At 43.0% G+C, this 23929-nt stretch overlaps 2 protein-coding genes across 7 annotated transcripts in view; one reads left to right on the plus strand and one right to left on the minus strand.

Moving 5' to 3' along the window:
* The window catches only part of TTC7A (tetratricopeptide repeat domain 7A), a 181143-nt gene extending 166650 nt beyond the window's left edge, over positions 1 to 14493 (minus strand). For 2 of the 5 annotated variants that reach the window (XM_072856744.1, XM_072856741.1), the window contains exons 1-3: positions 14287 to 14493; positions 11375 to 11538; positions 9462 to 9630 (exon numbers count right to left, since the gene is read on the minus strand). In XM_072856744.1, coding sequence (XP_072712845.1) covers positions 9462 to 9630; positions 11375 to 11538; positions 14287 to 14446 — 493 coding nt within the window. In that variant the 5' untranslated portion in view covers positions 14447 to 14493. Of the gene's footprint in view, positions 1 to 8673; positions 8716 to 9461; positions 9631 to 11374; positions 11539 to 14286 lie in introns of those variants that run through there. The other 3 variants (XM_072856742.1, XM_072856743.1, XM_072856745.1) reach the window with 3 other exon arrangements.
* Positions 14494 to 15686: 1193 nt separating this feature from the next.
* Positions 15687 to 20396, plus strand: MCFD2 (multiple coagulation factor deficiency 2, ER cargo receptor complex subunit). Of its 2 annotated transcripts, none has more exons than XM_072856747.1 (4): positions 15687 to 15845; positions 16691 to 16839; positions 17556 to 17715; positions 18926 to 20392. In XM_072856747.1, the coding sequence occupies exons 2-4, from the start codon at positions 16697 to 16699 to the stop codon at positions 19055 to 19057; spliced, it is 435 nt and encodes a 144-aa protein (XP_072712848.1). In that variant the 5' UTR covers positions 15687 to 15845; positions 16691 to 16696; the 3' UTR covers positions 19058 to 20392. The 2 variants fall into 2 exon arrangements, with proteins under 2 accessions (XP_072712848.1, XP_072712849.1); XM_072856748.1 differs by having other exon boundaries at positions 15797 to 15845; positions 16770 to 16839; positions 18926 to 20396.
* Positions 20397 to 23929: the final 3533 nt, after the last annotated feature.

Genomic DNA, 23929 nt, shown 5'->3' on the forward strand with positions numbered 1-23929 from the left:
AATTTTTCCTAATATCTAATCTAAACCTCCCCTGGTGCCACTCAAGGCCATTTCCTCTTGTCTTATCATTTGTTACTTGGGAGAAGAGACCGACACCCACCTCGCTACAACCTCCTTTCAGGTAGTTGTAAAGCACGATAAGGTCTGCCCTGAGCCTCCTTTTCTCCAGGCTAAACAACCCCAAAACTAAACAATATTGTACACCCCCTGGGGCACACACACCCCACTTTGGGGACCACCGCTAGAACGTATTAATTGTCCTGGTACCAGAAGCCACCTCCATTCCATGACACATCTGATAGGAGTTAAGGAGATACACCTCTGCTGGAGCGATGCTCTGGGGCACAGCAAACACAGGGGAGAACAGCAATCTCTTATAGCCCCACATCTAAAGGGCTTTGTCAACACCATCCACATCCATAAACTTTCACAGCATGCTGCAAGAATTAAATTTTTTCCCTGGTCTAAATATAACAGACAGAAGCAGAAGAGAAAAAAATGAAAAGTGGATGGGGTACGAGGCAGAGAGATGGTGCTGATGACCAAGTATTGGGATTTATTCAGCTTGAGCTCACCTGCATCACTGCCAGGCAGCATCAACAGTGAGAAAGTTCTCTTCTAGCTGCAGTCACAGTCACTGAATGAGAAGTACCACGTTCATGTGTACTTTGGGAGCAGGAAGGAGAAGAGGGGAGGGCAATTCAGATTTTACTATGCTGATTTGTATCAAGCACTCAAGCCAATTCTACTTAAAATTTTTTAGAACAGAAATAGCCTGTGAGGACTAACAGGCTTGTTCCCCTATCACCTAAGAGACAGTCAAAGACATCCAGAGCTTACTCCAAAGTAAACCAGCACATGGAAATCTTCCCATAGCCACACATATCATGCTACACAACACAGCCTCAGCATGGGGATGGCATCATAGCCATCTAAAAGCTACTTCTAGCTTAGGCCACCTGAGAGTACATTTGTATGTGTCTTCTTTTAGTGAAAAGAAGTGTAGCGTGTTATCTTATTGTTACCACACAAACATTGTGCATTCCTTGTTCTGTTTCCTCAAAAAAGCATGTGAAATTATTCTTCTAAAACTTTAGTTCTAGAAGAACTAAAGAAAGCAGAAAAGGTTTTGTGCGTGTGTGCAACCAGCACCTGCAATTGTGTGTGGAGAAGGGAGTGGAAGACTAACAAAACTTTACCATCACAGAAACCAAATCACATTGGAAAGCGGAAAAAGCAAATAACTTTTTTCCTTTTGTTAAAGTTCAGTTATTTGCATTTAGTGGCCTACAGCTAACCCTCCTCAGCAGTCTAAAAATCACACCCATGCTGCATTTGTGCATAGCAGATTGTGCTAAACAAACTACTAAAATGCAAACAGAAAAAAGGCAACTACCCTATCCAACAGGAGAGAAGAGCTCATGGAGCACAGCAGCAAAACCTGCTTCCCCAGCTGCCACAGGAAGCCTAAGTGCACCAAGAATGCCAAGGCTAGGCCTGGCAACTCTCACATCCAAGCTGGAAAGCAGCAGCACCAAGGCACACAATTCACCAACATGCAACAGCTTCAAAGTCATCACTGTCACAACATAAGAGCAACTCCAAACTCTTAAATTTCTGTTCTGAAAACCCAAATAAGACATACTAACATTAGGCCCTTTTATCAAGACATCAGCATCTACAAACTGAGGCTTTTGCCTATCAGACAGCTACTCTGATGCCAACGTGAATAAACAGCATGCTTCCTGTCTAGCTGGCAGACTTGTGAACATTAGCACTTTGAAGTGTATACCAGGTATAGAACAAAGTCTCTCTCTCTCTCTGATGTGGATTAACATTTAAAAGATGCAGTTTTTTGTCAAGCAAAAGCAAAAACAAGTTCTGCCAACAAAATGCCTTACCCTCAGTTACTCAGTTTTTAATGTCATACTGCATCATACCTCCTTATGGTTGGGACTCAGTTTTCCTAACTGTCAGGCAAGAAAACTAGTTTTATTATTTAGGCTCTGTTTAAAGGAACCCATCTCCCCACAGATCTCAATGCTCAGAGATATGAATCTCACCCATTTTTAGTCATCAGAGAAGGATTCCAACATCAAGGAATTTGTGTCCTGCCCCGACAGACTCTTTTTAATTTAAAAAAATAATTAAAAAGCAAACAATTTTTTTCTTCCATTGCAGTTCTAGTCACAGCAATAGCTGAAAATACTGGCGAAAGTAATCTCACTGAGTAGCTGCCAGTAGAAGAAACAGCAGTTAAGGAATAGGAGGAGACTACTGGAAGCCAGTATATCACCTCAAAAGCAACATCTAGGTTAACACAGCTGCATACTGCCAAGTGTCAGTCATCTTCATGAAGACCATTACCACCCAAGAGCAATATATTTGTATGAAAAAAAAGAAAGCAAAGTTTCAGATAATTTTTCCCACAACTTTCACCCAAACCTATGCTTTTCTCCTAACTTCATGCCCAGTATAATTCTGACTCAGCACAATCAACAAGCTTTCCTAAAGACTACGAGGAACACTGATGTTGTCTTTAGGAAAGTCTTAGCTGCTCTCCTGAACACTACAAGGAACTCAAGTGCCTCAGCGAATATTGTCACTTCCAAGGTGGGCAGGTTCCAGACAGTAGTGAATTGGAGCCCCAGTGAAGTCAGCACATTTTAAAGTAACAACTCTCCTGGTCTAAATAGGACGATTAGGGTAGAGAATACTTAGACTCTCAAGTAAAAGCCTACAGTAAGCAGTGTCAACAGCGCCTAAACGACACAATAATTGACACTGAAAATAATGGGGACAGGTAGGAAGAGAATTCAGGCTCTTGGGATTTTCCCTGCCCCTTACAACATACTCTCCATTTCTGCTAAATGAGTATATTATAGCACGTTGCCCCCGTATCAGCCAGTAGTAGCAATGCAGGCAGGATGAAAACTCAGCTTTTTTTTTTTTTTTTGGGGGGGGGGGGGGGGGGGGACGACGGACAGATGACAACACGTCAGTTGTGCTGGAAGGAGGGGAGGAAGAGCTGTGTTCCCTCTTTTTTTTACCACTAGCAGATCTGGATATCTTCCTTGTCGTCATGTGGCTACTGAACAATAATGCAGAAATGGATCATCTTTATCTTGACATGTGCAATTACAACATGCTTTTACTTTCCCCCATTAGTGCCCAGAGAGGACAAAGAAAATTATTTATTGAACATGGAAAAAATGCCATTGACCTTCCATTAATCCATTTCCTACACTTGTCTCAGTTGACAAGACAAGGTATGTCCTTAAATAGTAAGATCCCCCCACACTATCTCTTTTTAGGTGTTACAGCAAAGTTTTTCTTAGAGAACTTCAAGAACTCTTAAAAATCAGCCTGTGGAAAAGATCCCAAGCAGAAGAGTATGCATAACCACAGGGAGGGGTTTTTTGGCATCCAAGAGGCAGAACGGTATTCCAAACATTCACCTGGAAAAAGAAGAACACACCTTGCAAAATGTTATGCCCTCTGAAATGAAGAGCAGGTTCAGAAAGTGCACGTATAGCCTGTTAACAGATTTGTAAAACATGACCTGAATTAAAAATGCTTCCTGCAAAAAGAAGTTAGAAGTGTAAATTCACTTTCAAAAGAAGATTATTAAATAAATTACGGCCCTACAAAGCTACATGTTTCCAAACTCAGTTTATCTGTACTTGAAGTTGTTCAAACTACTGTCACTCAAAATCGTTCCACACAGTCTGTATTCCAGTACACTCAACAGTTTTGGTATTGCCATCTCATTCATCAAAAACTAAGTGGACAAAAATCTCATCCCAGAGAAGCTAACTGGAAATTCTGTTTTCAGAAGGACTCTATTTAAAGTTAAGGCTGTTTAAGTTATGTCTAACACACAATAACCCATTAACATTGTTTGAATGGAATATATCCTTGCACTATGGGATCGGTAGTATTTAGTAAAAAAATTCAACTGGAGAAGTTACTGGCTTAGGATCTGAATTAAGAGTTTGATGAAGTACTGAAATGAGTCTTTAAAATAGAGGCGTTCTCTTCCAGGGAAGACTAAAAAAAAAACCACACACCAAGAAAAAAACCCACGTTTCTTTCTCTATTTCGGTTCTCTCCACTAATTTAGTTCAATGATAAGCTTTTCAAAGCTGATGAACCAACAAAGCTTTGATTAAATAAAACCAAAACAGGAAAGCTTATTTTTTCCCATTTTAATCTACGAATCAAAAAAATGCACACATAACAAGAAATTTACCAGTTTTAACACTTATCAGAAACACTGAGTTAAAACATTGTCTGTAAACAAATGAATTTCACTTGCCAACTGAAAAGATTTTCTTAATCAAATTCTTTAAAGAGAGGAGGAAAAAGTAGATTTATCAGAACTTAGCTTTGCAATTAAGCCATCTTTAACTGTACGTTTTACTCTAATTTCCAAACAAATGCAGCTGAATACAAATCTCACCTAGGAAATTAATCATCCTGTAGAAAACCATATTAGAAAATGAATGACACACAAGCAAATGTCAAAATTAAAGACTCTAATGAAGTGGATGAACAAGTGGATGATACATCCTCTGATTAGCTAGAATGAACAATTTTAATACCAGACCTATGCTTACTGAATGCAAACCTACATGTTTTAAATAGTTCTGCAAAACAACAAAATAAGAAAATTAAGTGGCACAAGCACAAAGGAAGTTTAAAATGGATTATTCAAATTTTGAGGCTTCAGTTGGTCAATTTAAAATCAAGATTAAAACCAAGCAGTTAGTTTTCAAACCAGTCAAGTAAAAGCTTGGTTTTTCTGTTTATTATCTCTGTGTGCTATTACCATTTTCCTTTCAGGACACCACCATAACCTACCAACAACCACTTTCAGTATTACAAACCCAAGACAAAGGTTTCACATGGGGAGAAAGCAGAACAATATACTTCCAAGCAATACTGATCTCATTATCATTGAAGTTTTAAAATGTACAGCCATAAGAGAAACAGGAAAACAAAATCAGCAGTTTGTCCTAAAAATAAACAAACAAAAAACCCTAAAAACCCTAAAAAAAGAGAGCTGGACTGAACCCAGAACCCTGGATGCAGGCTCCAGGCTGTTTAGCATTATCAAGCAGGAAAAACCCTCATGTGGTGGATTCAGGGGTTTGCTTTCAGCAGTAGCATTCACAGCTCTTAGGAGGGCTCTCAAGACCAGTGGCTCAATCCAGCAGAGTTTCTCATGAGATTACAGTTTTTCAAAAGTGTCACACTACAGATCTTAAACATCTTTCAATGACTTAAATGGGTTCAAGAACAAAAAGATTGCTCCCAGCCACTGAACTAACGAAGTCTCATTTCCTTGTATGTGTGATTTGTGGTTGGACTTGGTGTAACAAAACACAGACTATGATCAAGGCTTCTTACAGACGCAGTATCACCTTGTTCTCTTCCACGTGGATTTTTCTAAGGTCTAAAAAGGCTGAGGTGACACTGTAGCCTTTTGATACAGTGGCACTCTCTTCTCAAGTTTTCAAAAAAAACTTTCAGAAACAAATTTACAAGGGATTCATCTCACCCATCTTTAGACACCCACGAACAAGTTAGTCCACAGCCTCCTCTCACAGTCGCCAAAGCAGAGGCTGTATTGTACAATACCATGCACTTCATCCATGTCAGATGCCATTTGAAGAGGTGATGAGTCACCCCAGAACTGCCAATTTCTGACTGTACAGAGAGCTCAGACCAGAGCTGCACAAATTAAACCCACCCCAAGCTGAAAATGGCCAATAACAACACAAAAATTACTGCAGGATGGACTGGGAGAAAAGGAGAAAGAGAGGCAGTGACACTGTTAAAGCTTTAACTCACTAGAGAACCAGCTAGATACCATTCGCAATCCTATGTCATCGCTGCACAGATTTAGACAGCTACCTATCTCCAGGCTACCCCCCTCCAGGTGGAACTCCAGTGCCTTGCCTGACGGGACACAGGGAGCTCCTCCGCACAGAGCTGACTCACCCTGCAACAGCTCTGATGCCACACATCCTGACCACAAGCCAAAGACCCTCTCAGTCATTACAAAGACAGGACCCACACGCCACATCAGCCATGCCTGAGCCTTCATCACTCAGGCTGGCAACAGTCTCCTTCAGTTAACACAGCTCTCGGCATGCTCTCACACAGCGCAGCGAGAAAGGCTGTGCAACAAACATTGCAACAACATAGGAGTCTTCCTACAAACTTGGAATTTAGGTATGCTGAAGTCCTGACTAGAGCTATAGTTTGCTTTGGAAAGGGTTAGGTTGTGACCTACCCTACTACCAGGAAGATGTATCCACTGGGAGCAGAGACCTCTGCAGGGTTTCTGCAGCAAGCACAGCCAGAGGGAAACCAATGGGCTCTGGCAGTTACACATGTGGTTCTGAAGTCTTTTTTGCTTGTTTTGAATGGACAACACCAGGTAACAAAGCCACAACATGTCCCAAGTGAATCAGAAGCAGAATGAGAGCAAGTTTACTCACTCAGTACTGTTTTATGCAACAGACAGAACTGCTTGCATCAGAGATTACCTGCAGTACTGTGAACTGAGCAGAGGTTTTAAGGAGGAATTAACTTCACAGAGGATGGGGAGGAAGGAGACAAGTACAGACCAACTACCTATTAACTAACCATACAGGTTAAAATTAGTCATCACAAAAGATCAAACTGTTGTCAGAGCTCCACTCACAGTGCCCACAGAACTTCTGCTCTCCTCACAACGTGCAGATTTAGAAACAGGACAAGCAGAAGCAGTCAGCTGAGAAACTGGAAGAGTCTTGCCTTCTCTGCCATTTCTCCTGTGACTTGTCAACTGCTCAAGTCCCCATGTTCATAAAGAACTTCAATGTTTACTGCTTGATACTCACCTTGGGTAGAAGTCTGAGCAAGGCAACTAAGAAACTTTTTCTCTGTTCAACTTTGGCAGTCCAATCACATGGGTGCAAATCCGTATTGCTTCTTACCATAATATGAACCTACTACATGCTATGGACCTTCAGAAGACAACCCCAGAGATTTAGCTCAATGTCCAACCTTCAGTGTTGTGGAGCTCAAAAGGTGCTCTAAAAAAAAGCAAACTGTTTTGCTGGTTCACGTTTCATTTCCACCACTGACTTCATCTATGCAGCTCCTCCCAGCGTATCCCACATCTTTCTCATTACATTTTTGTTTGTTTCCAACAGTAAAAGTGTGAGTGCCTTTGATTTGACTTTTCTTTCTTCCATAATCTTTCCAGCACAATCCTAAGTGCTTGAGAACCTACACTGCCATTCTGCATACAGGCACAACCCAGCAGTACTAGCTACACAAAACCAAGATAGTTTCAGGTTCGTACTAAGAAGTGATACGAAATTCTGGTGTTTAACTAATACTGGATGAACAGGGATATTCTATTAAACCAACTGCTTTCTCCCATTACTGAAAATCTGAGTAAGAAATTAAGTGGGGAACCTAAGTTCTGCCCTGAAATAAAGACAGGACTGTGGCTTTTCTGGATTGTTGCCTAAATGATCCCTGCAAAAATTTTACTAGCAGAGATATTCAAGAGTGTCTTTAAAGAAGGTTTCAGCTTGCATAAGCTAACAGTAGTTCAACCAAAGGCAATAATGTGGTATGGATCAACAGAATTTCTGCAAACATATCAAATGAAAAAGGGGAATAAGAAAAATATTTAGCATAAAGTTTAAATTAATTTTAAATAATTCAACTCCGTGCTGTTACTTGCCCTACAGAGGTAGCCTGGACAGACATGTTTTGAAATGAAAATTTAAATCCGCACTGCTATTGCCATAGATACCTGTACAAATTTCTAACACTTAAGGGCTTATTTCTCTAAGACTGGAAGGTTGAGCACACAGCATGGGGGAACAGTGATCCTAGCAGTGAGTGCCCTCTCCAAACTCAGCTGGACAAGCTCCACTCTGCTGGACTTCTCTCGGTCATAAACTTTGGTAGAATACCAAATGACTTACTATACCCTTGATAACTTGGCCAATCTGAAAATAATCATCATGGAGGATAAAAACTGTGGAACAGTAATAGCACAGAGGTTGCTCTGCAATGGCAGAGGCTCCTTACGGTTTACACACAAACACAAGGGCAACACAATATTTACGTTCTGTGCTAAAGCACATGGAAAAAAAAATTACAGCCTGATCCTCTGAGGCAAACACCTCCACCCCCAATATCTTCATATGCAAGTGAGTTAGTCAATACCATAGGAGAGGCCTCACAGGAACAGTGTTATTCCATCAGTGTTCATGCATACCTTATTACATTCACACCTCACCAAGGGCCTTATCCAGTTCCCAGTGAGGATAGTGCATCTCCTTCAGACTCTGGAGTGCACCAGTAGTTCCTCTCAAATACACTACTATGAATGCACTGGCAGTTACTCACTCCTCTGCGCTGTGCAAGTGTTAGTGCAAGTTACAAGTAAACTAGTCCTGCTCCACAAAAGCTCGTTAATGAAGCAGATTCAACCAGTGCCACAGAAAACAAAATCAAAGCAAGCAAAGCAGCACAAACAGGTTTTCAAAAAAGCAGAATGACTGTGTGAGATCATGAAACACCCAAATTATTATCAGTAATACTAGCAGCCCAGTCAAACAGTATTTTGGGTTGATTTGGTTTCACTCTTTTACATACCAGTTGAAGGTATCTGATCATCAGAGTTCTCATTCACCTAATTAGCTGGTGGACATGCTGAAAAGAGTAGAAAGCAGTAGATAGGTAGCAGTACTTGAGCAACATTTATAAAGGAACTGAAAGCAAATGAAGGAGAAGATTACTGATCTTTTTTCCCCCCAAGTCAAAAACTGACTAGGGTCTTCCTTTCCCCCACTCAAAAAGGAAATGCAATTTCACTACTCGTAGAGGCAGTTTTTATTAGGATCTCTCAAACAGTGCAATGTCTGTAGAATTACAAGGTGGAGGAGAGATTCCTGTTTGTACATGAGGTCTGATACTGTGTGACATGCATTGCAAAAATATACTACCACTTTGAAAGCACATATTATGTTAGTCCAGAGTTTAAAACTTGGAAACATCGTCCTTGCTTAATTCACAGAAATCATTAAAATTTACAAGTAGACAAACTCTTTCTAAGAGAAAGCATAGGCCCCAATTCAGCTGAGTGCTTGATTTAGATTTTCCCAAAATGGATACACAAGCTCAAGTGTGTTGCTGACTTACAGCCAACAATTACCACAAGATTTCCAATTTCAAGCTTTTCTTTACAAGCTAGCCAAGTTTAAAAACCATGGACTAAGACTCCATAATGCCTTTAAGTTTAAACTACACAGACCATACCCAGTAGGATTTTTCTAAAGCATACAACATTGCCCTAACTCTGCTCCACTCAAATCACTTGGAGAAATACCTTCAACTTCAACCTAAACACAGCGTACTTCAAATATGCATACATGGTCCTTTACCTTTAATAACAAAGGCTTCAGTTACCAAACGCAGCATGTACAGAGGTTCATCTTTGGTTGAGAGGTCGTCAATTCCTGCTCTTGCATACATGCTGATGGCATCTCTGTAGGATCCCTCCACATAATGAAGCTTTCCTAGGATCAGCATAGCTTCTGTCATATACTTAGGCTAAAACAGAGGGGGGGGGGGGAAACAGGAAAAGAGTGTTTACATGGTAAAATACCAGACAGCAAGAATGAGGTACTTCAGATTAAGCATATTCAAAATGCTTTCCTCTCAACATTACTAGCTCTGCAGGCCAGAGTAGGAAGGATTTAAGTGTCTACAGATCCTATGGCTATGCTCAAGAGAGCAGCAGGCAACAAAGGTCAGGCAACTATTTTGGAGCTCATCTTGGAAATACACAGCTTACAAGCCACCTCTTTGGTTTCAGCTGACCTACTCTTGATTCACCAGCCACAGACAGCACATAAGAGCCTGCCATTGTCAGGGCTACCTACATACACACCAAGTAGATCCCCTGCTTTTAAAGTAGGCAGAAAGCATCGCTTTTTAGTCAAGTGCTTCCCTCTCCTCTGTACGTTTAATTAAAGAGCGAGAAAGCTCCCAAGTTTTCTTAAGTAGAAAAAGAATTTTCAGGCAAAAGTAGAAAAACAGAAGGCATGCCTGCTATTTCTAAGATTCATTTGGTTTCTTAAAGATTGAAAACATGCATACAAATTGTGTAACAACAACAAAAATCAGTAATACACATCCATTCAGACCTTTTTTATGCTCTGGAAAGCATGAAAAGGTTCCTAGCCTTCATACTCCTTTTTTTAATACACGCAGTCAACACAAGGTCAATGCTGCATGAGTAGCCAAGTCACCACTAACAAAAAAAATAGTAAAGGGAATTCATGCAGCCAAACTGAAGACCAAGACCTGGAAGAATTCAGTGGCTCTGGCTGTTACTGGTGCTAAACTACAAAGAAAGAGCGTTGGATGGACTCCTCTTCCTTCCCCCCTCCTTTTTACTTTTTAAATACACTGACTTTCAAGAAGTTAAGAACAAGGAGCTCCCCCAGAAAAGCCATTGCACATGTGCTCCCTGGAAAATAATATGATAAAAGTATGACATACACTTCCAAGCTAACTAGCCAGTGAGTTTCAAGACCAAAAGTAATACAAGTCTGGAACAGACTGTTGTAATTCATCGTCGTTTTAAAGCCAGTTATGCAACTGTGTGTCCAAGGACACCAAGTGTCCATCTAAATAAACAATGTCAACACTGCTGTCCTCCATTTCTTTCCTGTGTTTTAAGTACATGCTGTGTTTTAAGCAGCAGCCATCAAGGCAGAGTCTTAAAACACTCCTAAAGCTCTGCAGCTGCGTTGGCAGGCAGCTACCAACCATGCACCCAGACCACAAAACAAAATAAAAGCATAACTTCTCTGGCAGAGACTGAAAGCAATGCAAGGCTGTCATCCTGCACTCACACCACAACCTTAAGTGCCTAACGGCAGCTTGTGGCACATTTTACCTCTGATCTGGAGCTGACCAGGTGTACACAATTCCCTCAAACCAGGAGCAGCAGTAGGTCACTCAGCTGTGCTAGCCTGACAGCACCATTATGTGGCCATGCCCCACCACCCCAGAGAATTCCTAAATATTTTATCCTGCTGCTTTCTAATAAGAAAATAAACAGGATACATACTCATAGCGTATAATTTGTTTGCATATGAAAGAGCAAGTCTCCCAACAGAAGACACTGCAAAGAGGTACCGAATTACCAGTCCATTAGTAAAAGCTCTAAATACAGCACTGTACATACAGGGACATGAACAGGCAATGCCAACACCTTACATCAGGCTAATAATCATATGAAAGAAGCATCCAGTTGGCAAGAATTATGATGACAGAGCCCACTTACTCGTAGTTTTCCTCTGCTTAAGATATTGATCAGATACTGTTTAGCTTCACTCAGTTTTGGCTCATTTTTCTCTGTCAGCGGAATGGAGTCCTTCAGTTTGGCAAAGTTTTCCTTCAAACATTCTTCCAGCAGAGCCTCTGCAAGCAGCATACTCCCGTAGTCCTCTGAAAGCACATACCAACCAACAAGAAACATCACTTAGTGCCGTCCTGCTGATAAATAGCATTAAAAAAAACAAAACAACATACCGTTAAGGCACACAAACAGTAACACAAACAAGGGGGTAAGGAAGAACTAGCAGAGAAAAATAAGTTCCATTAACTTCTAGCTATTGGAAACAGTACATTTCCTATGAAAAAATGAAACAACACTTCCTTTTAACTTGAAGATTTTCTCTAATGAATCCTTCAATTTTGACACCACAGTTCATTCCGATGTTGCCACTAATGTAACAACTACAAGTTTTCATCATAAAACTCACTTTCAAAAGTTAAGACCAATCTTTGCAAACATTTAAGTGCACCCTTTAGATTTACAAATGTACAAGAACAAAACACATGCTTTGGACTATGGGTAAGGTATGAATTTCACTGCAGAACAGTAACCACATCAGAAATTTTTAATGTTTTGCTGAAAGTTCACAGAAAAAAAAATAATTTAGACACATTCTACGCATCCATTACTAAAGACACACAAGGCTTGATCCAGTGACATAACTAATATGCCACATGTAATTCCTTCTACAGTAAAACCCACTCCTTTTCACAGTTTACAGAAGAGAAACTCAAACATAGGTAGTAACACTGGATACGGCATGAAGCATCATGCAATGTTGCAATCACACTGAAAAAAGGTTTCATCTGCCAGTTTACTTGGAGCTCTTGCATGATGGGTCCAGTTCTGTAGTTCATTTATTCATAAAAGTAGTACCTCAATCAGCTGACTAGTGGGTCAAACAGGGTAGGAAAATCTTTGTAAATCAAAGAGCCGAGGCCTACATTTCATATATACTTCACATTTCAAAGTCTGAAATTCTAGAATGCAGGAAACATGATAGTGTATCTATTTCTATATTTTCAGTCCATGAGACAACTTATCCCCACTTACTACCTATACATTACATATGGCATTAATAATCAACTTGGGGGGGGAAGGGGGGGGAGTGTTTTAGATTTTTTTGTTGTTGTGGCTTAAGTGCTCAGCTGCATATCAAATTATAACCATAGCTCTTCTGGCTCAATTGCAGGTCTACAACTAACTTGCATGAACAAAGTATATGTAGTACATAAAGTGGAAAGCATAAGTGTTCAAATATATTTCCCCCCCATCTTGCATGCAATCATTTCTACACAACACTGAAGAGCTTTCAGGTAGTCACTACTTTCTTAACCAAACTTAAGGAATTACATAAAACCATATACAATGAAGAAATAAATATACATGATCTCTCAAAGCAAATACTACTATTAAAAAATCCCGTCCAGACACACTATTGTTTCTAGAAACACAAAACTGTAGCTAGTCCCTCGCTGGAAGAAGAGTTTTGTAGCAATAACAAAGCATTACTCTCTCATAACTAGCAAGTTACGATGACATAGCAGCAAATTAACAAATGTTTTTACAGCAATCACACTGTTGTTATGCCTCTTAATTACAAGGGAACAAACTAATATGAACTCTTCAACTATTAATGCCTCCAAACTGCATGATGATCTTTGCAACTGGCAAGCACCACTGAAACCCGACTGAAGTTCAAAGGTTGGCCCTGTGGTTCTCAACACAGGGTTCGATCTGCATCACATATACACTTGGAAAGCCTCGTAAATAAACACGTATTAAGCTACCAACGCCTCCCCCCACCGTGCTTTCCCACTGTGAAGTTTATTGCACTCCAGCAAGCTCCAATTAACTCTAGAGCCGCATCCTAGAAACGCTACTCTAAGTAAGTGGTTCTATTCAGAGAAACAGCTCGTGTGACGGCAACGGCAGAACTCCTGTAGCAGCGTGGTGGCTAGGGTCAGGTCCTCTTCACAGCTCACTGCTGTTGACTACAGACACAGAATTTTGTATTTCTAAGTTAGGCTGCCTCACTTTTTACAAGTGATTTCATTTAAAAACGGGCAAAGCCGTGTGTTATGACAGGAAAAAAGGTAAGAGCATATTTGCTATTTACAAAACCTATCTTACATGTGAACAGATGCTTGGATGAGCCTCAGCCTTTAAATAAAGCAGCCCTCTTCAGCAATGTAGGGAGATAATTTAGGGGCATCCAGAAGGGAGCGGGGAGGGGACAAGAGGGAATCGGCATCACAGGTACCGAGAAGTTGAAGAGCCATTTCCAAACACAGAAGATTTCGGTCGGTAGCCTGCCCACAGCCCAGCTGAGCTTCTTAAATTAAAGGCAGGCACTGAGCGCAGCCATCACCTGCGTCCGGGTGCTTACCGAGGCGAGGGCAACATCCCAAACGCACAGAAGCCACCCAGCAAGCGCTGCTGCCCCTCACTCCCAGTGACAGCCCCAAGCAGCGAGTTTCCCTTCGCAGCCCGACGGGCTCGGAAGCGCTGACATGAAGAGGAAGCCCAGTTTTCTTCCTGGACGCCGTCTCCCGGGCTCCCGCCGCCTCTCCTAGGCATCCCTCCCTTCCTGCCGCCGCGGGGCCGGGGCGCCTACAACGGACACTCCCGCTCCCTCCGCCGGCACCCCGGCGCTCCCCAGCCCTCGCCCGCAAACCCGGGAGACGGGACGGCCGCCGCTCCCGACCACGCCAGCCCACCGGGCCGGGGCTGCTGGGCCGCGGACGGCGGCACGGAGCCACAGGCCGGCGCCGCCGCCCCACGCCCGGGCGGCCCGGTAACGACGGCGGCCGCCCCGCAGCTCTGCCCCACCCCGCCCGCCCCCCGTCGCCGCTCACCTGCGTCCTGCGCGCCCCCCGCCGCCGCCTTGCGCGGGGGCCGTGCCGGCGGCAGCAGCTGCTGCGCCAAGTGCCGGAGCTGCCCCCAGTGCCCCTCCGCCCGGCACCGCTCGATCTCCCCCTCCAGCTTCACGTGCGAGTGGGAGCCCTTGGCCGCCATTTTAGCGCCGGGCCCGCCCCGCCCCGCCCCGCCCGGCGGGGAGTCCCCGGCGGCAGCGCCCGGGAGGCGCCTGGAGCCTGTGCGGGGTCGCGGTTCCGGGCGGGCCGCCCCGGCCCTGCCCGCCCCCAGGTGCCCGGCGGGGCGTGCGCGGGCGGGACGACTCCCTGCCCGAGGACCGCGACCGGGGACGGGGGCTCCTTCACGGCCAGCCCTCCCTGCCGCCTCTCACTTGACGCCCGGCCCAGAGAGCCGTGCCCCCCGCGCGGGCGGCCGCTGTCCCGGCCTCGCGGCCCGCCAAGGGCGCTGCGCCTACTCGACTGCCCTCGGCCTGTCCCGGACAGCGGGCCCGCGGGGCCCGAGAAATGCTGGCATCGCCGCTGCGGCGCTACGGTTTTGCCGCCCCGGCACCGAGGCACCGGAGCTCCCTTCCTCGGCGGAAGGGCCGGGGGTGCTGCGCCCTTACCAAGGGGCTCGGAAGTCACCTAAACCCCCCGCCTCTTCTGCCAGCCGTTCCCGACAGCCACCGCCCCCCTTTAGCAGCGATTTCAGCACAGAACAACCCACTGGTGCACGAGTAACGAGCCAAAAGCCCACACGGCTTCCCGAGGTCGGAGTCCGCTCTGAGGGTTGTCACCTTGAGAGGCGAAAGCAACTGCTATTTAGAAGTCAAGTGTAAAAATAACGAGGCCTTCGACATCTGGCGAGACGGGGGAGCGAACACTTTACAAGCTGCAGAGGGTAACGGCGACGGGGCGTTACCGAAAGAGCAGCGGGGCAGGGAAAGCACAGCCCGTCGTCTGGGGAAGGGGCTGCTCAGAGGCCGCGAGGGGAAGGCGCAGAGCAGGAACAGCCGGGCAGCGGGCACACACTGGGCTTCACGCTGCTCCTTCCCGCCCTCCCGGCGCCAGCCCTGCCGTCCGCTCGGCTCCACCAGCGGCACCTGCCCTCCGCCCGGGGCAGCGCTGGATGGATCCTCACGGTGTGCCCTTTGGAAGGGGGGTTCTCGCCGGGCGGCGGGAAGGGCTGGGCCGGGCCGGGCAGAGCCGGGCCGGCCGAGGCTGCCCGGGCCGGGAGGCGCCCGGTGACCGGTGCCCCCGCAGGCCCCGCGCGCCCACCTCAACGGTCGCGCCGAGGGCCCCGCCCGTGGTGGGCGGGGCGCTCCACCTGTCCCTCCGCGAGGGCTCCACGTGGAATTGCAGGAGCGGTGACGTAGCCCCCGCTCACGGAGAGGTGCAGCCAATAGGCGGGAGGAGGGGGCGGGGCGAGAGCGCGGCGCCTGCGTGAGGTCAGAGGTGACGCCGGGGATGGTGGCCGGCCTGTCCCGAGCTCGGCTCCACCTGCCCGTGACCCAGAGCCCGCGGGAGTGGACGGCGCGGCGGCGGCGGCCATCCGCCGCAGGGTGCGTAGTCTGGCGGCGGCGGCGGCGGCGGCGGCGGCGGCGAGGCCCGCCCGCCAGGCAGGCCGGGGAGAGGTGGAGCGGGGTGTGCTGTGGCCTGGGCGGGGGCGGCGGTCCTAGCCCCCTCCCGCTGCGGCGGGGGTTTCCCCGGGGGCCCTGCGGGGCGGGGAGCCGCGGGTGGGAGGCGGGCGGACAGCGCGGTGCCAGCTGTCAGGCCTCCGGCACCGCTCCGTGCCGAACCGGCTGCAGAGCGGGGTTTGCTTCGGCGGGCGCTGCTGGAGGTGGGAGAAAACACGAGAAGCCGAAGGCAACGATGGGCGCCTGTGCTCGTCTCGGCAGGGCAGCGCGCCGCTCACCTGCTGGAGGGCTTTAGCCTCTCACGTGCCTGTGGAGTGAGCGCTGCCATGGCCGTTGCATTTTTAAAGTTGTACGTCACTTAGGGCATGCAGTCTTAACTGAGCTACTAATGGGACGCAGCCCCTTTGATACCGTAAGCAACCTTTGCTCCCGTAACCCTGGGGCAGGTTTGCGTGGAGCTGGTGTGGTTGGCTGACTATAAGCGATACGAAGGCCCAAGCATGGCTGAAGAGTGCACATTCACTGCATGACAGAAAAGTAATTCTTTGAAAATTGCTGTAATACTTCCTTGAAATAGACACTCTCATTGAAATTCTTAGTTGGAGCTCTCTGGTCTTCTGCTTGCTAAGTGCTTGAAATGAAGCAAATTCTTCTATTGTAACTTAGTGGGGTTATTTCTAAGCACTCTGTAAATCTCCTGAAAGTAGATTGCATTTTTCATCTGTTTTTTTTTTGGGGGGGGGGCGGGGGGGATGTTTTACTTTTTGTAGAAAAGCATGATGTCCGTGAGGATTTGTAGAATACATCTGCTGTTCTGCTTTCTGGCTGCATTCTTCATCTCTGCCCTAGCCGAGGAACACGTAGGAGAGAGTCAACATGCAAATATTCGCCTTGATAAGAACTTGGTACAAGATAAAGAGTATGTGTTCCACATTCTAAAAATGTAAACTTTACCTCTTAATGAGTTGCTTATCTTTTAAGTCCTGTTATGTGAGTTGGACGTAAGCCTAGGGCACCCTCTTTTCTCAGGATGTTGTATGACTAGCTGGAGTCAGATATGGGACATGCTTGCTCGATAAGTTTCTAGAGATACTAGACCTAGAAAGGTCTCTCTGGAGCCTTTAGGCCTACTCGTACTGTAAAGAATTTCTTACAGGAATCCTGCTTACCTAGATCAACATACTATAGGCAAAATCAGATTCTGAAAGGTAAGGTGAGAGGTTTTTTCTCATTTGCTTCTTCATACAGACAAAACAGTGGTAGCAGCAAATAAAACTCCCTAGAGTACTTCATGTTTGACTGGGAAAGATCTTCCTCCTGTTCCTGTGCTTTGGAAGACAACCAAAAGGAGATTTTGGGCACTGCTTCAGTTGTTTTGATAACCTGCTAAGTAGGCCAGAAGAAAGAGAAATAGCTGTCTAAGGTATTAGAGGCCACCGCAGCACCTGTAACAACCTTTGTGCCCTCTTCATCTTAGTATAAAACTGTAGCTTTCGGTTGTCCAGGGTGCTTTTAGAGATACAATATTTCCTGTGTACTTGACTGTCTGATCAAAGACTAAATTTGATGTAAACAGAGCACTAAATATTAACTGACAGATATGTTGTGGCTTTTGTTTATTTTTTTTTTTCTTAGCCACATCATGGAACATTTGGAAGGTGTGATTGAGAAACCGGAATCTGAGATGTCTCCACAAGAGTTGCAGCTTCATTACTTCAAAATGCATGATTATGATGGCAATAATTTGCTAGATGGGTTAGAGCTTGCTACTGCTATATCACATGTCCACAAAGAGGTAGGTGGAATTTTGTAACACCATGTGTGTTTGGAAACAGTTCTGACTCTCTAAAAGCAGCTCACAAGAGAACAGAACAGTCACAACACATCTTTGGTGCAGTTACAGTTTTGCCTGGAAATGAGATTTTTTTTTTTTTTCCTCCTGATAGTTTTGGTTTGATTTATAAATGTGCTAGCTTTATCACAGCTTTTCATGTCACATTGCAGTTTTCGAGAAGTCTCCATTGTAGTTTAAACTTTAGAGCGAGGAAGGACTGTAGAGTGAAAATGATTTGACAGAGGGGATACTTTGGTAGGCAGGGATGGGGGAGAAAGGGAATTTGTCCAAAATGGGATAATGCTGATGAGGGTTTATAGAAATAGCATGTGATATGATGCTGGTCAAGGTTTTAAGGCTGCTGTTTTCAACTCCAAACTGATACTGCCGTGGATACACAGACTATAAGAGACCTCTTGCACAAAATTAATATTAGAAGAACCAGTCACGGTCTGCCTTTGTTTTCTTCACCTTTTTCTAAACACAAATTCTCTTTCCAGCTAGGAACATTTAAGGACAAAGTAGGAAGATAGAATCCTTAGGAAGACAATACTAACACATTATCTCATACAGACCTTTTGGAAGTTACAAATCAGAATAGCATAACTTCCTGTGTACACCTGTGGCAAAAAATACCTAGCCAAGAACAGAATAATGACTTGCTGTTTCTTGTGCAAAGGCACCTCTTTGTATTCCCCTTTGCTCGTAAGGGGCGATACTAAGAATTTTACTGACTTCAAGCTACAGTGCTGGATTTTTTCACTACTCTGTTACTGTCAGGCTCTGCGTTTTGCAAGTTCTGACACACAGGAAGATGTTTCTCTACTGTATAGAAATGATAGTGTCTATATTACATCAAGATCCAAATTAAGAATACATCTGTTAGATTATTATCCATCATTATACACTGTGCTATTTAGCTTTTAGAACTTTTGGCTCAGAATATTAACTGGATACAGAGTGCTTGTTCTGAAGTCCAGAGAACTTGGACTTCATAGCTTGCACCTGGTAAAAGTTGCTTACATTGGTATAAATGATTGCATAAAACTTAGTGCCAAATTAGGCACCAAACATGAATAGCTTAACAAAAAATTAGTTGTCAGTAATCTGTCATATGTGCCACTAGATGGGAAACACTGCCAAACTGTTGAATGTGGTTTTGTTTTTGTAGGAAGGTGGTGAGCATACCCAGGCAATGAAAGAAGAAGAGCTGATTAGTCTAATAGATGATGTCTTAAGAGATGATGATAAGAACAATGATGGATACATTGACTATGCAGAATTTGCAAAATCACTGGAATAAGCTTTTGCAGGGGGCTTGTTTCTCCTTCTAACTACATGGAAATGTGAACTAGTATAATGTGATTCATTACTGTCTCATATCAACCTCTGTGCTGTGAGAAGGAGAGGTGTACCAGTACCAGATGAATTTATTTGAAAGTTATATGTGTTAAGAGACTGGCTAACTCGGAGCGAGAGCCATGTTTGACTAAACGTAGTCACACATTTGAATCTTGAAGCATGGAAGCATCAACAGTACTCACATAGGGCACAGCTGGCAGACTCTTAAGTAGCTGTGTATGAATACTAAATAGATCATATACAATCTAAATTTCAGTTTTTCTGTCATTGGGTTAAATAGTACTTGTTTGCTTACATCTTCTATTTAAACTTATAAAATACCTAGAAAGCCAGAAAACATTACTGCATATAGCTGTATTTCAAGGATAAATGTCCTTACCTTCCCACTAATTTCAAAGGAACTTTGCATATAAGTATGGGTGCTTGAAACAGCAATTGTAGGAGAAGAGTGTTTGAATGTGGTTTATGTTTGAGGTCCACATGATACCATATGGACTTTACTCAATTTCTTCAAAGACTGTGTTATTTTTAAATATATGTACTTCCTAGCATACCCTTACATTTTACATATAAATATATATACACGTGTTTTTCAATTTCTTCTTGTCCTTCACAGATTTACTTTTTCTATCTTAATTTACTGATTTTTTTTTCCTCTACCTTCCATGGTGTTTTCTTAAGAAAATGAACGTATTTTAATTACATTTTAATGTTGTATTAATGCTGTATAGCATTTACTAGAGTAGCTTCTGCTATCTCGTTTTGAAGGTCATGTTAAAAGTAAACCAGTTTAATATAAAAGCTTCTGTTCAATTTGATTTTTACAGTATTAGCCAGCAGGGTAATCTAAGTGAGCAAGTAATGCCGCCTTGTTAAGGGTTAAGTTCATATTCCTTGATACTTACATTATGGTATTAGTTATGAAATACCTCCTGAAATTAATAGTTTCAAGATACTTGAGTGTTTGCAAATGAACATGGTTCTAGGAATGTTTTACTGTCTTGACTCAATACTTGATAAGTCAAGCAGTTTAAGGATACTGGAGAAGTGATGTATTGCTGTGTTACTGATATTTGGTGACTCTAAAACATAACTGAAATCTTAAATTGCATTCAATCATTATCCATTAACAGAGAATCTAAATGTTAGTGTATTTCTGTAAAATGTATAAAGAGCTATTTTCTGTACAAAATTATTCTTATACAAGAGAAACACATTTGTAAAAGAAATTATTTCCTCCGTTTAAATGTTTGTGCAATGAATCCTGAGTGTCGGACTTTTTTCTTGTACTTTTAAGCCCGTCTCTGTTACTAGCAATCATCTTAAAAGAAAGTTCTTTCAGTTAAAGCATTTTTAAAATATCTCTTTTGAGGGTAATTAATCTGGAGTGAATGTTGAATCAGAAGAAAGTATAGAAAATGCTTGCGGGTAGGAGGGGAGAAGAGGTTAAGCTCATCAGCTTTGAGCACTTAAAGCAGCTTGCCTGTAGACCTGCCAACTCTTATATGCTTATTGCATAAGCTTCTGAGTTTTGGATTTATTTGTGATGAAAGAGCAAGACCAAGGAACTGACTTTTATGCACTGCTCTTAAAAATCATGGTTTTCTTATCAAGTGCAGTCTGTAAACTTAGTCCAGCAACCACCTGTGGGGCACATTTATATACATATGTTGTATTTATATACATATTTATTAACTGCTATTGTATGTGGCAAAAGACATGCACTGTAGAAGCTTTATATCAAATAATTATGATAAACACAGGTAATGTGAACATTGTTTACCAACTATTTTAAACTTGTTTTTAAGGGTTCAGAAGTATGCATAAATAGAAAAATTATTTACCAAAATAGAGAACAAAATTGGCACCTTTGATTTCATGATGCATGAAGAAAGATCAAAACAAAATTTCTGCTTTCCTAGAAAGAACAGTTCAAGAAATGCTACCCAAGCTGAAACCTGCATCATCATGTCTTTTACTCAGCCTCCTAAGACAAATACACATACTTAATTAAGTACACTTAAAGATAAATGGTTTAACAGCTGTCTAGGGAGCTTTCTCAGTTATTAAGTAGAAAAGTGCAAAATTGCTGAGAGCGATGGTGAGTCAGACTTTTTTTTTTAAATATAACTAATTTGTGTGCTAGTTGTAGCTCATGCAGTACCCTAAATATGCTGGTACAGGTCATATATACATATAGTATTTTCTATTTTGTATATATAATATAGAAAAATAAGGCCTTTGCAACAGAAGTACTCATCAACTATAAAGCTGTTTTAGCTTCCGTAGAACAGTACTACCTCCATTTCACAGATAATATAAATAACAAAGCAAAAGGGGTGTATGATTTACTGAAGGTCAATCACATCCCTGGCAGAAACGGAAAACCAGGAGAATGCCCTTGTGTGTGATCTTCACCTCTTCCTAGTCTATGATCTCAAGGGATGGGGATTAGTTTTCCCCATTAGAGGAGAACACATCTGGCCTTGCATTACAGTATACTATGTGCCCAGTTTAAAGTACCTAGATTAACTATTTTACCTCACAAAATATTGCATAATCTAGCAGCTAAAGAAAATACTTAAACTTGTTCTTGAAGCGCTCCTAAGCTGAGCTGGTTTTTATTAGTTGATCTAGAACACAGTCTGTATACGAAGGAGAAAAAATCTTAACTGCTTGTCCAATGCCCATCAGAATGCTGTTAATGACAAGAATGGCTGCCTAGAACTTCCCAGCAATAGTTTTGTCTGCATATTCATGCAGACTTTACTACCTTTTTTTTTATTATTAATCACCTATAACCTCAAAATGTCTTAGATTAGATTCATTAAGGTATGGTTATTGACTTACAAACTCTGATTTCATCTAAAGTATTTTTTTAGTACTACAGTTCACAAGCAAAAGAACAGAATTCAGGAATAATGTCATAATCGATACAGCCACTAGATAGCGTATTGACACTGCACATTCGTTCCCTGCGGTCTGTAACTTAGAGTGATTCAACAACCTGGATTTCTCTATACCATCACCACTACTCTGATTATAGGCAAGGCTTGCTCCTCTGTCTTCCAACACCACATTGCCAGTATGATGCCCACATTTTTATTAGTTTACACCTGTCATTAAAATTGACCTTAGCTGGGACTGTTTACTGGTAATTAATTTTCATTGTTTAGGGAATCCAAATTGACTTGAAGTGATAGTAAAGAAACTTGCATTGTAATATTGTCAGTAAAAATAATTGTGTAACAAGAAGGCTTTCTAATATAAGCACCAGGCTTGGCCTGACTCCTTGACCATCTCTAGTTGACCTATGAGAGGGTCCATGATGTATCTACAGTGGTCTCAACCAACATTAAAGAATATTAGAGGATTTTAGTAGGACCTGAAGTCTTACTGGTTTTGCATTAGATCTCAGTAAGAGCTTCTGTCACTGTTCTTACAAGGCGTAGGTCCAGTGTGGTCTGGTCAGCTGTTTTTGCTTAAGGTGAAGCTTATTGCTTTTTTCTTCCTCTCCCCCATTACGGTCTCACTGTCTGCCCATTGCACCATGAAACAGCTGCATCATGTTCTAAGTTTTTACTAGTCAAATTAGAGCAAGGATCATTGCATACCTTGGTCTGCATTATTTAGAACACAAATTCTTAGTGATAATAAACGTTTCATCAGCACAGATCCTCTGTCCACGTTGAATGAGGTCCATTATAAGGGCAGGTATTAATCCTTACAGAAGGTTTCTCTGAAGTTACATTTTTCTTCCCGTTCTTCATGCTAAATTCTGAACAGCATCCTTAATCTTAAAGGCTAATACATACTGTAATTGTCATTACCTTACTAAGCTGAGCGGCAGTTTTACATGTAGATAGAGGGCAGTGTAACATATGACTCAAAGTCTGCTGCCAGATACGACATTTTACAAGGAATTAGTACTGCAGCGAACATAGTGTCAACTTCTGCCGCTTGATCCAACTGAGTGACTGACAGCACTAGATTTCCAGGAGGCAGATGTCAATAAACTCAGAGAATGGGTAGGGAAGATCTCTTAAGAGGCAAATCTAAGGGAAAAACAAATTATGGAGAGCTGTCAGTTCCTTCAAGAAATGCTAATAAGAAACCAAGTGCAACCTATGCCAGTGTAAAGTAAGGAAATTCAGCAGAAGGAAGCTAATTCACAACCTTTTAATTGACCGCAAGCATAAGAGAGAGATACATATCTGTAAAGTAGAAACTAGGTCAGCTGGTAGAGAACCCAGCACAATACTCCATTGATGGGGAGGGTGGGGGGCCTGTACACAGTTAGTAAAGACAAAATGCACAAGATGCAACTAGTAAAACAGCATAAGTAAAAGCAATTTTCCAGGTAAGGTTGTAAGAGAAAAACAAAGGGAAGTTTGGACCACTACTCAAAGATGGGGGGGTGCTATCAGCAGAGGACATTAAGGAAACCGAAGAGTTTAATGTCCTTTTTTTCTCCCTTTTTCATCAATCTTTACTAAAAAGGTCAACAGCAAGCATACAGTGCAATTATTACCAGGAAAAAGGGGTAAAATTTCAGCCTAAAATATGCAAAACCTGCTTAGAGAGTAACCAGTTAAGTTAGATGTTTTACAGTTGCCTAAGCCTGATCAACTTCACTCTAGGAGTCTTAAAGGGAGGGTGAAGTAATGGCCGCAGATGTTATATAGCTTGAATTTATTTATTTTCTTTAATTTTTTGCAAGGCCTTTAGCAGTAGTTCCTATAATGCCCTCATGAACAGGCTAGTGAACTGTGATCTAAATGAGACTGCTGTGGGAAGGGGCAGGAGGTCAAGT

This window comes from Ciconia boyciana, chromosome 3 (genome assembly GCF_034638445.1).
Source record: "Ciconia boyciana chromosome 3, ASM3463844v1, whole genome shotgun sequence".
Lineage (NCBI taxonomy): Eukaryota > Metazoa > Chordata > Aves > Ciconiiformes > Ciconiidae > Ciconia > Ciconia boyciana.

What these genes read in the sequence shown, in the direction of transcription:
- MCFD2 (XM_072856747.1), top strand. Translation starts at nt 16,697, where the DNA reads ATGATGTCCGTGAGGATTTGTAGAATACATCTGCTGTTCTGCTTTCTG. An exon ending in AACTTGGTACAAGATAAAGA is followed by an intron (nt 16,840 to 17,555) that starts GTATGTGTTCCA and finishes TTTTTTTCTTAG; the next exon opens with CCACATCATGGAACATTTGG. An exon ending in TATCACATGTCCACAAAGAG is followed by an intron (nt 17,716 to 18,925) that starts GTAGGTGGAATT and finishes TTGTTTTTGTAG; the next exon opens with GAAGGTGGTGAGCATACCCA.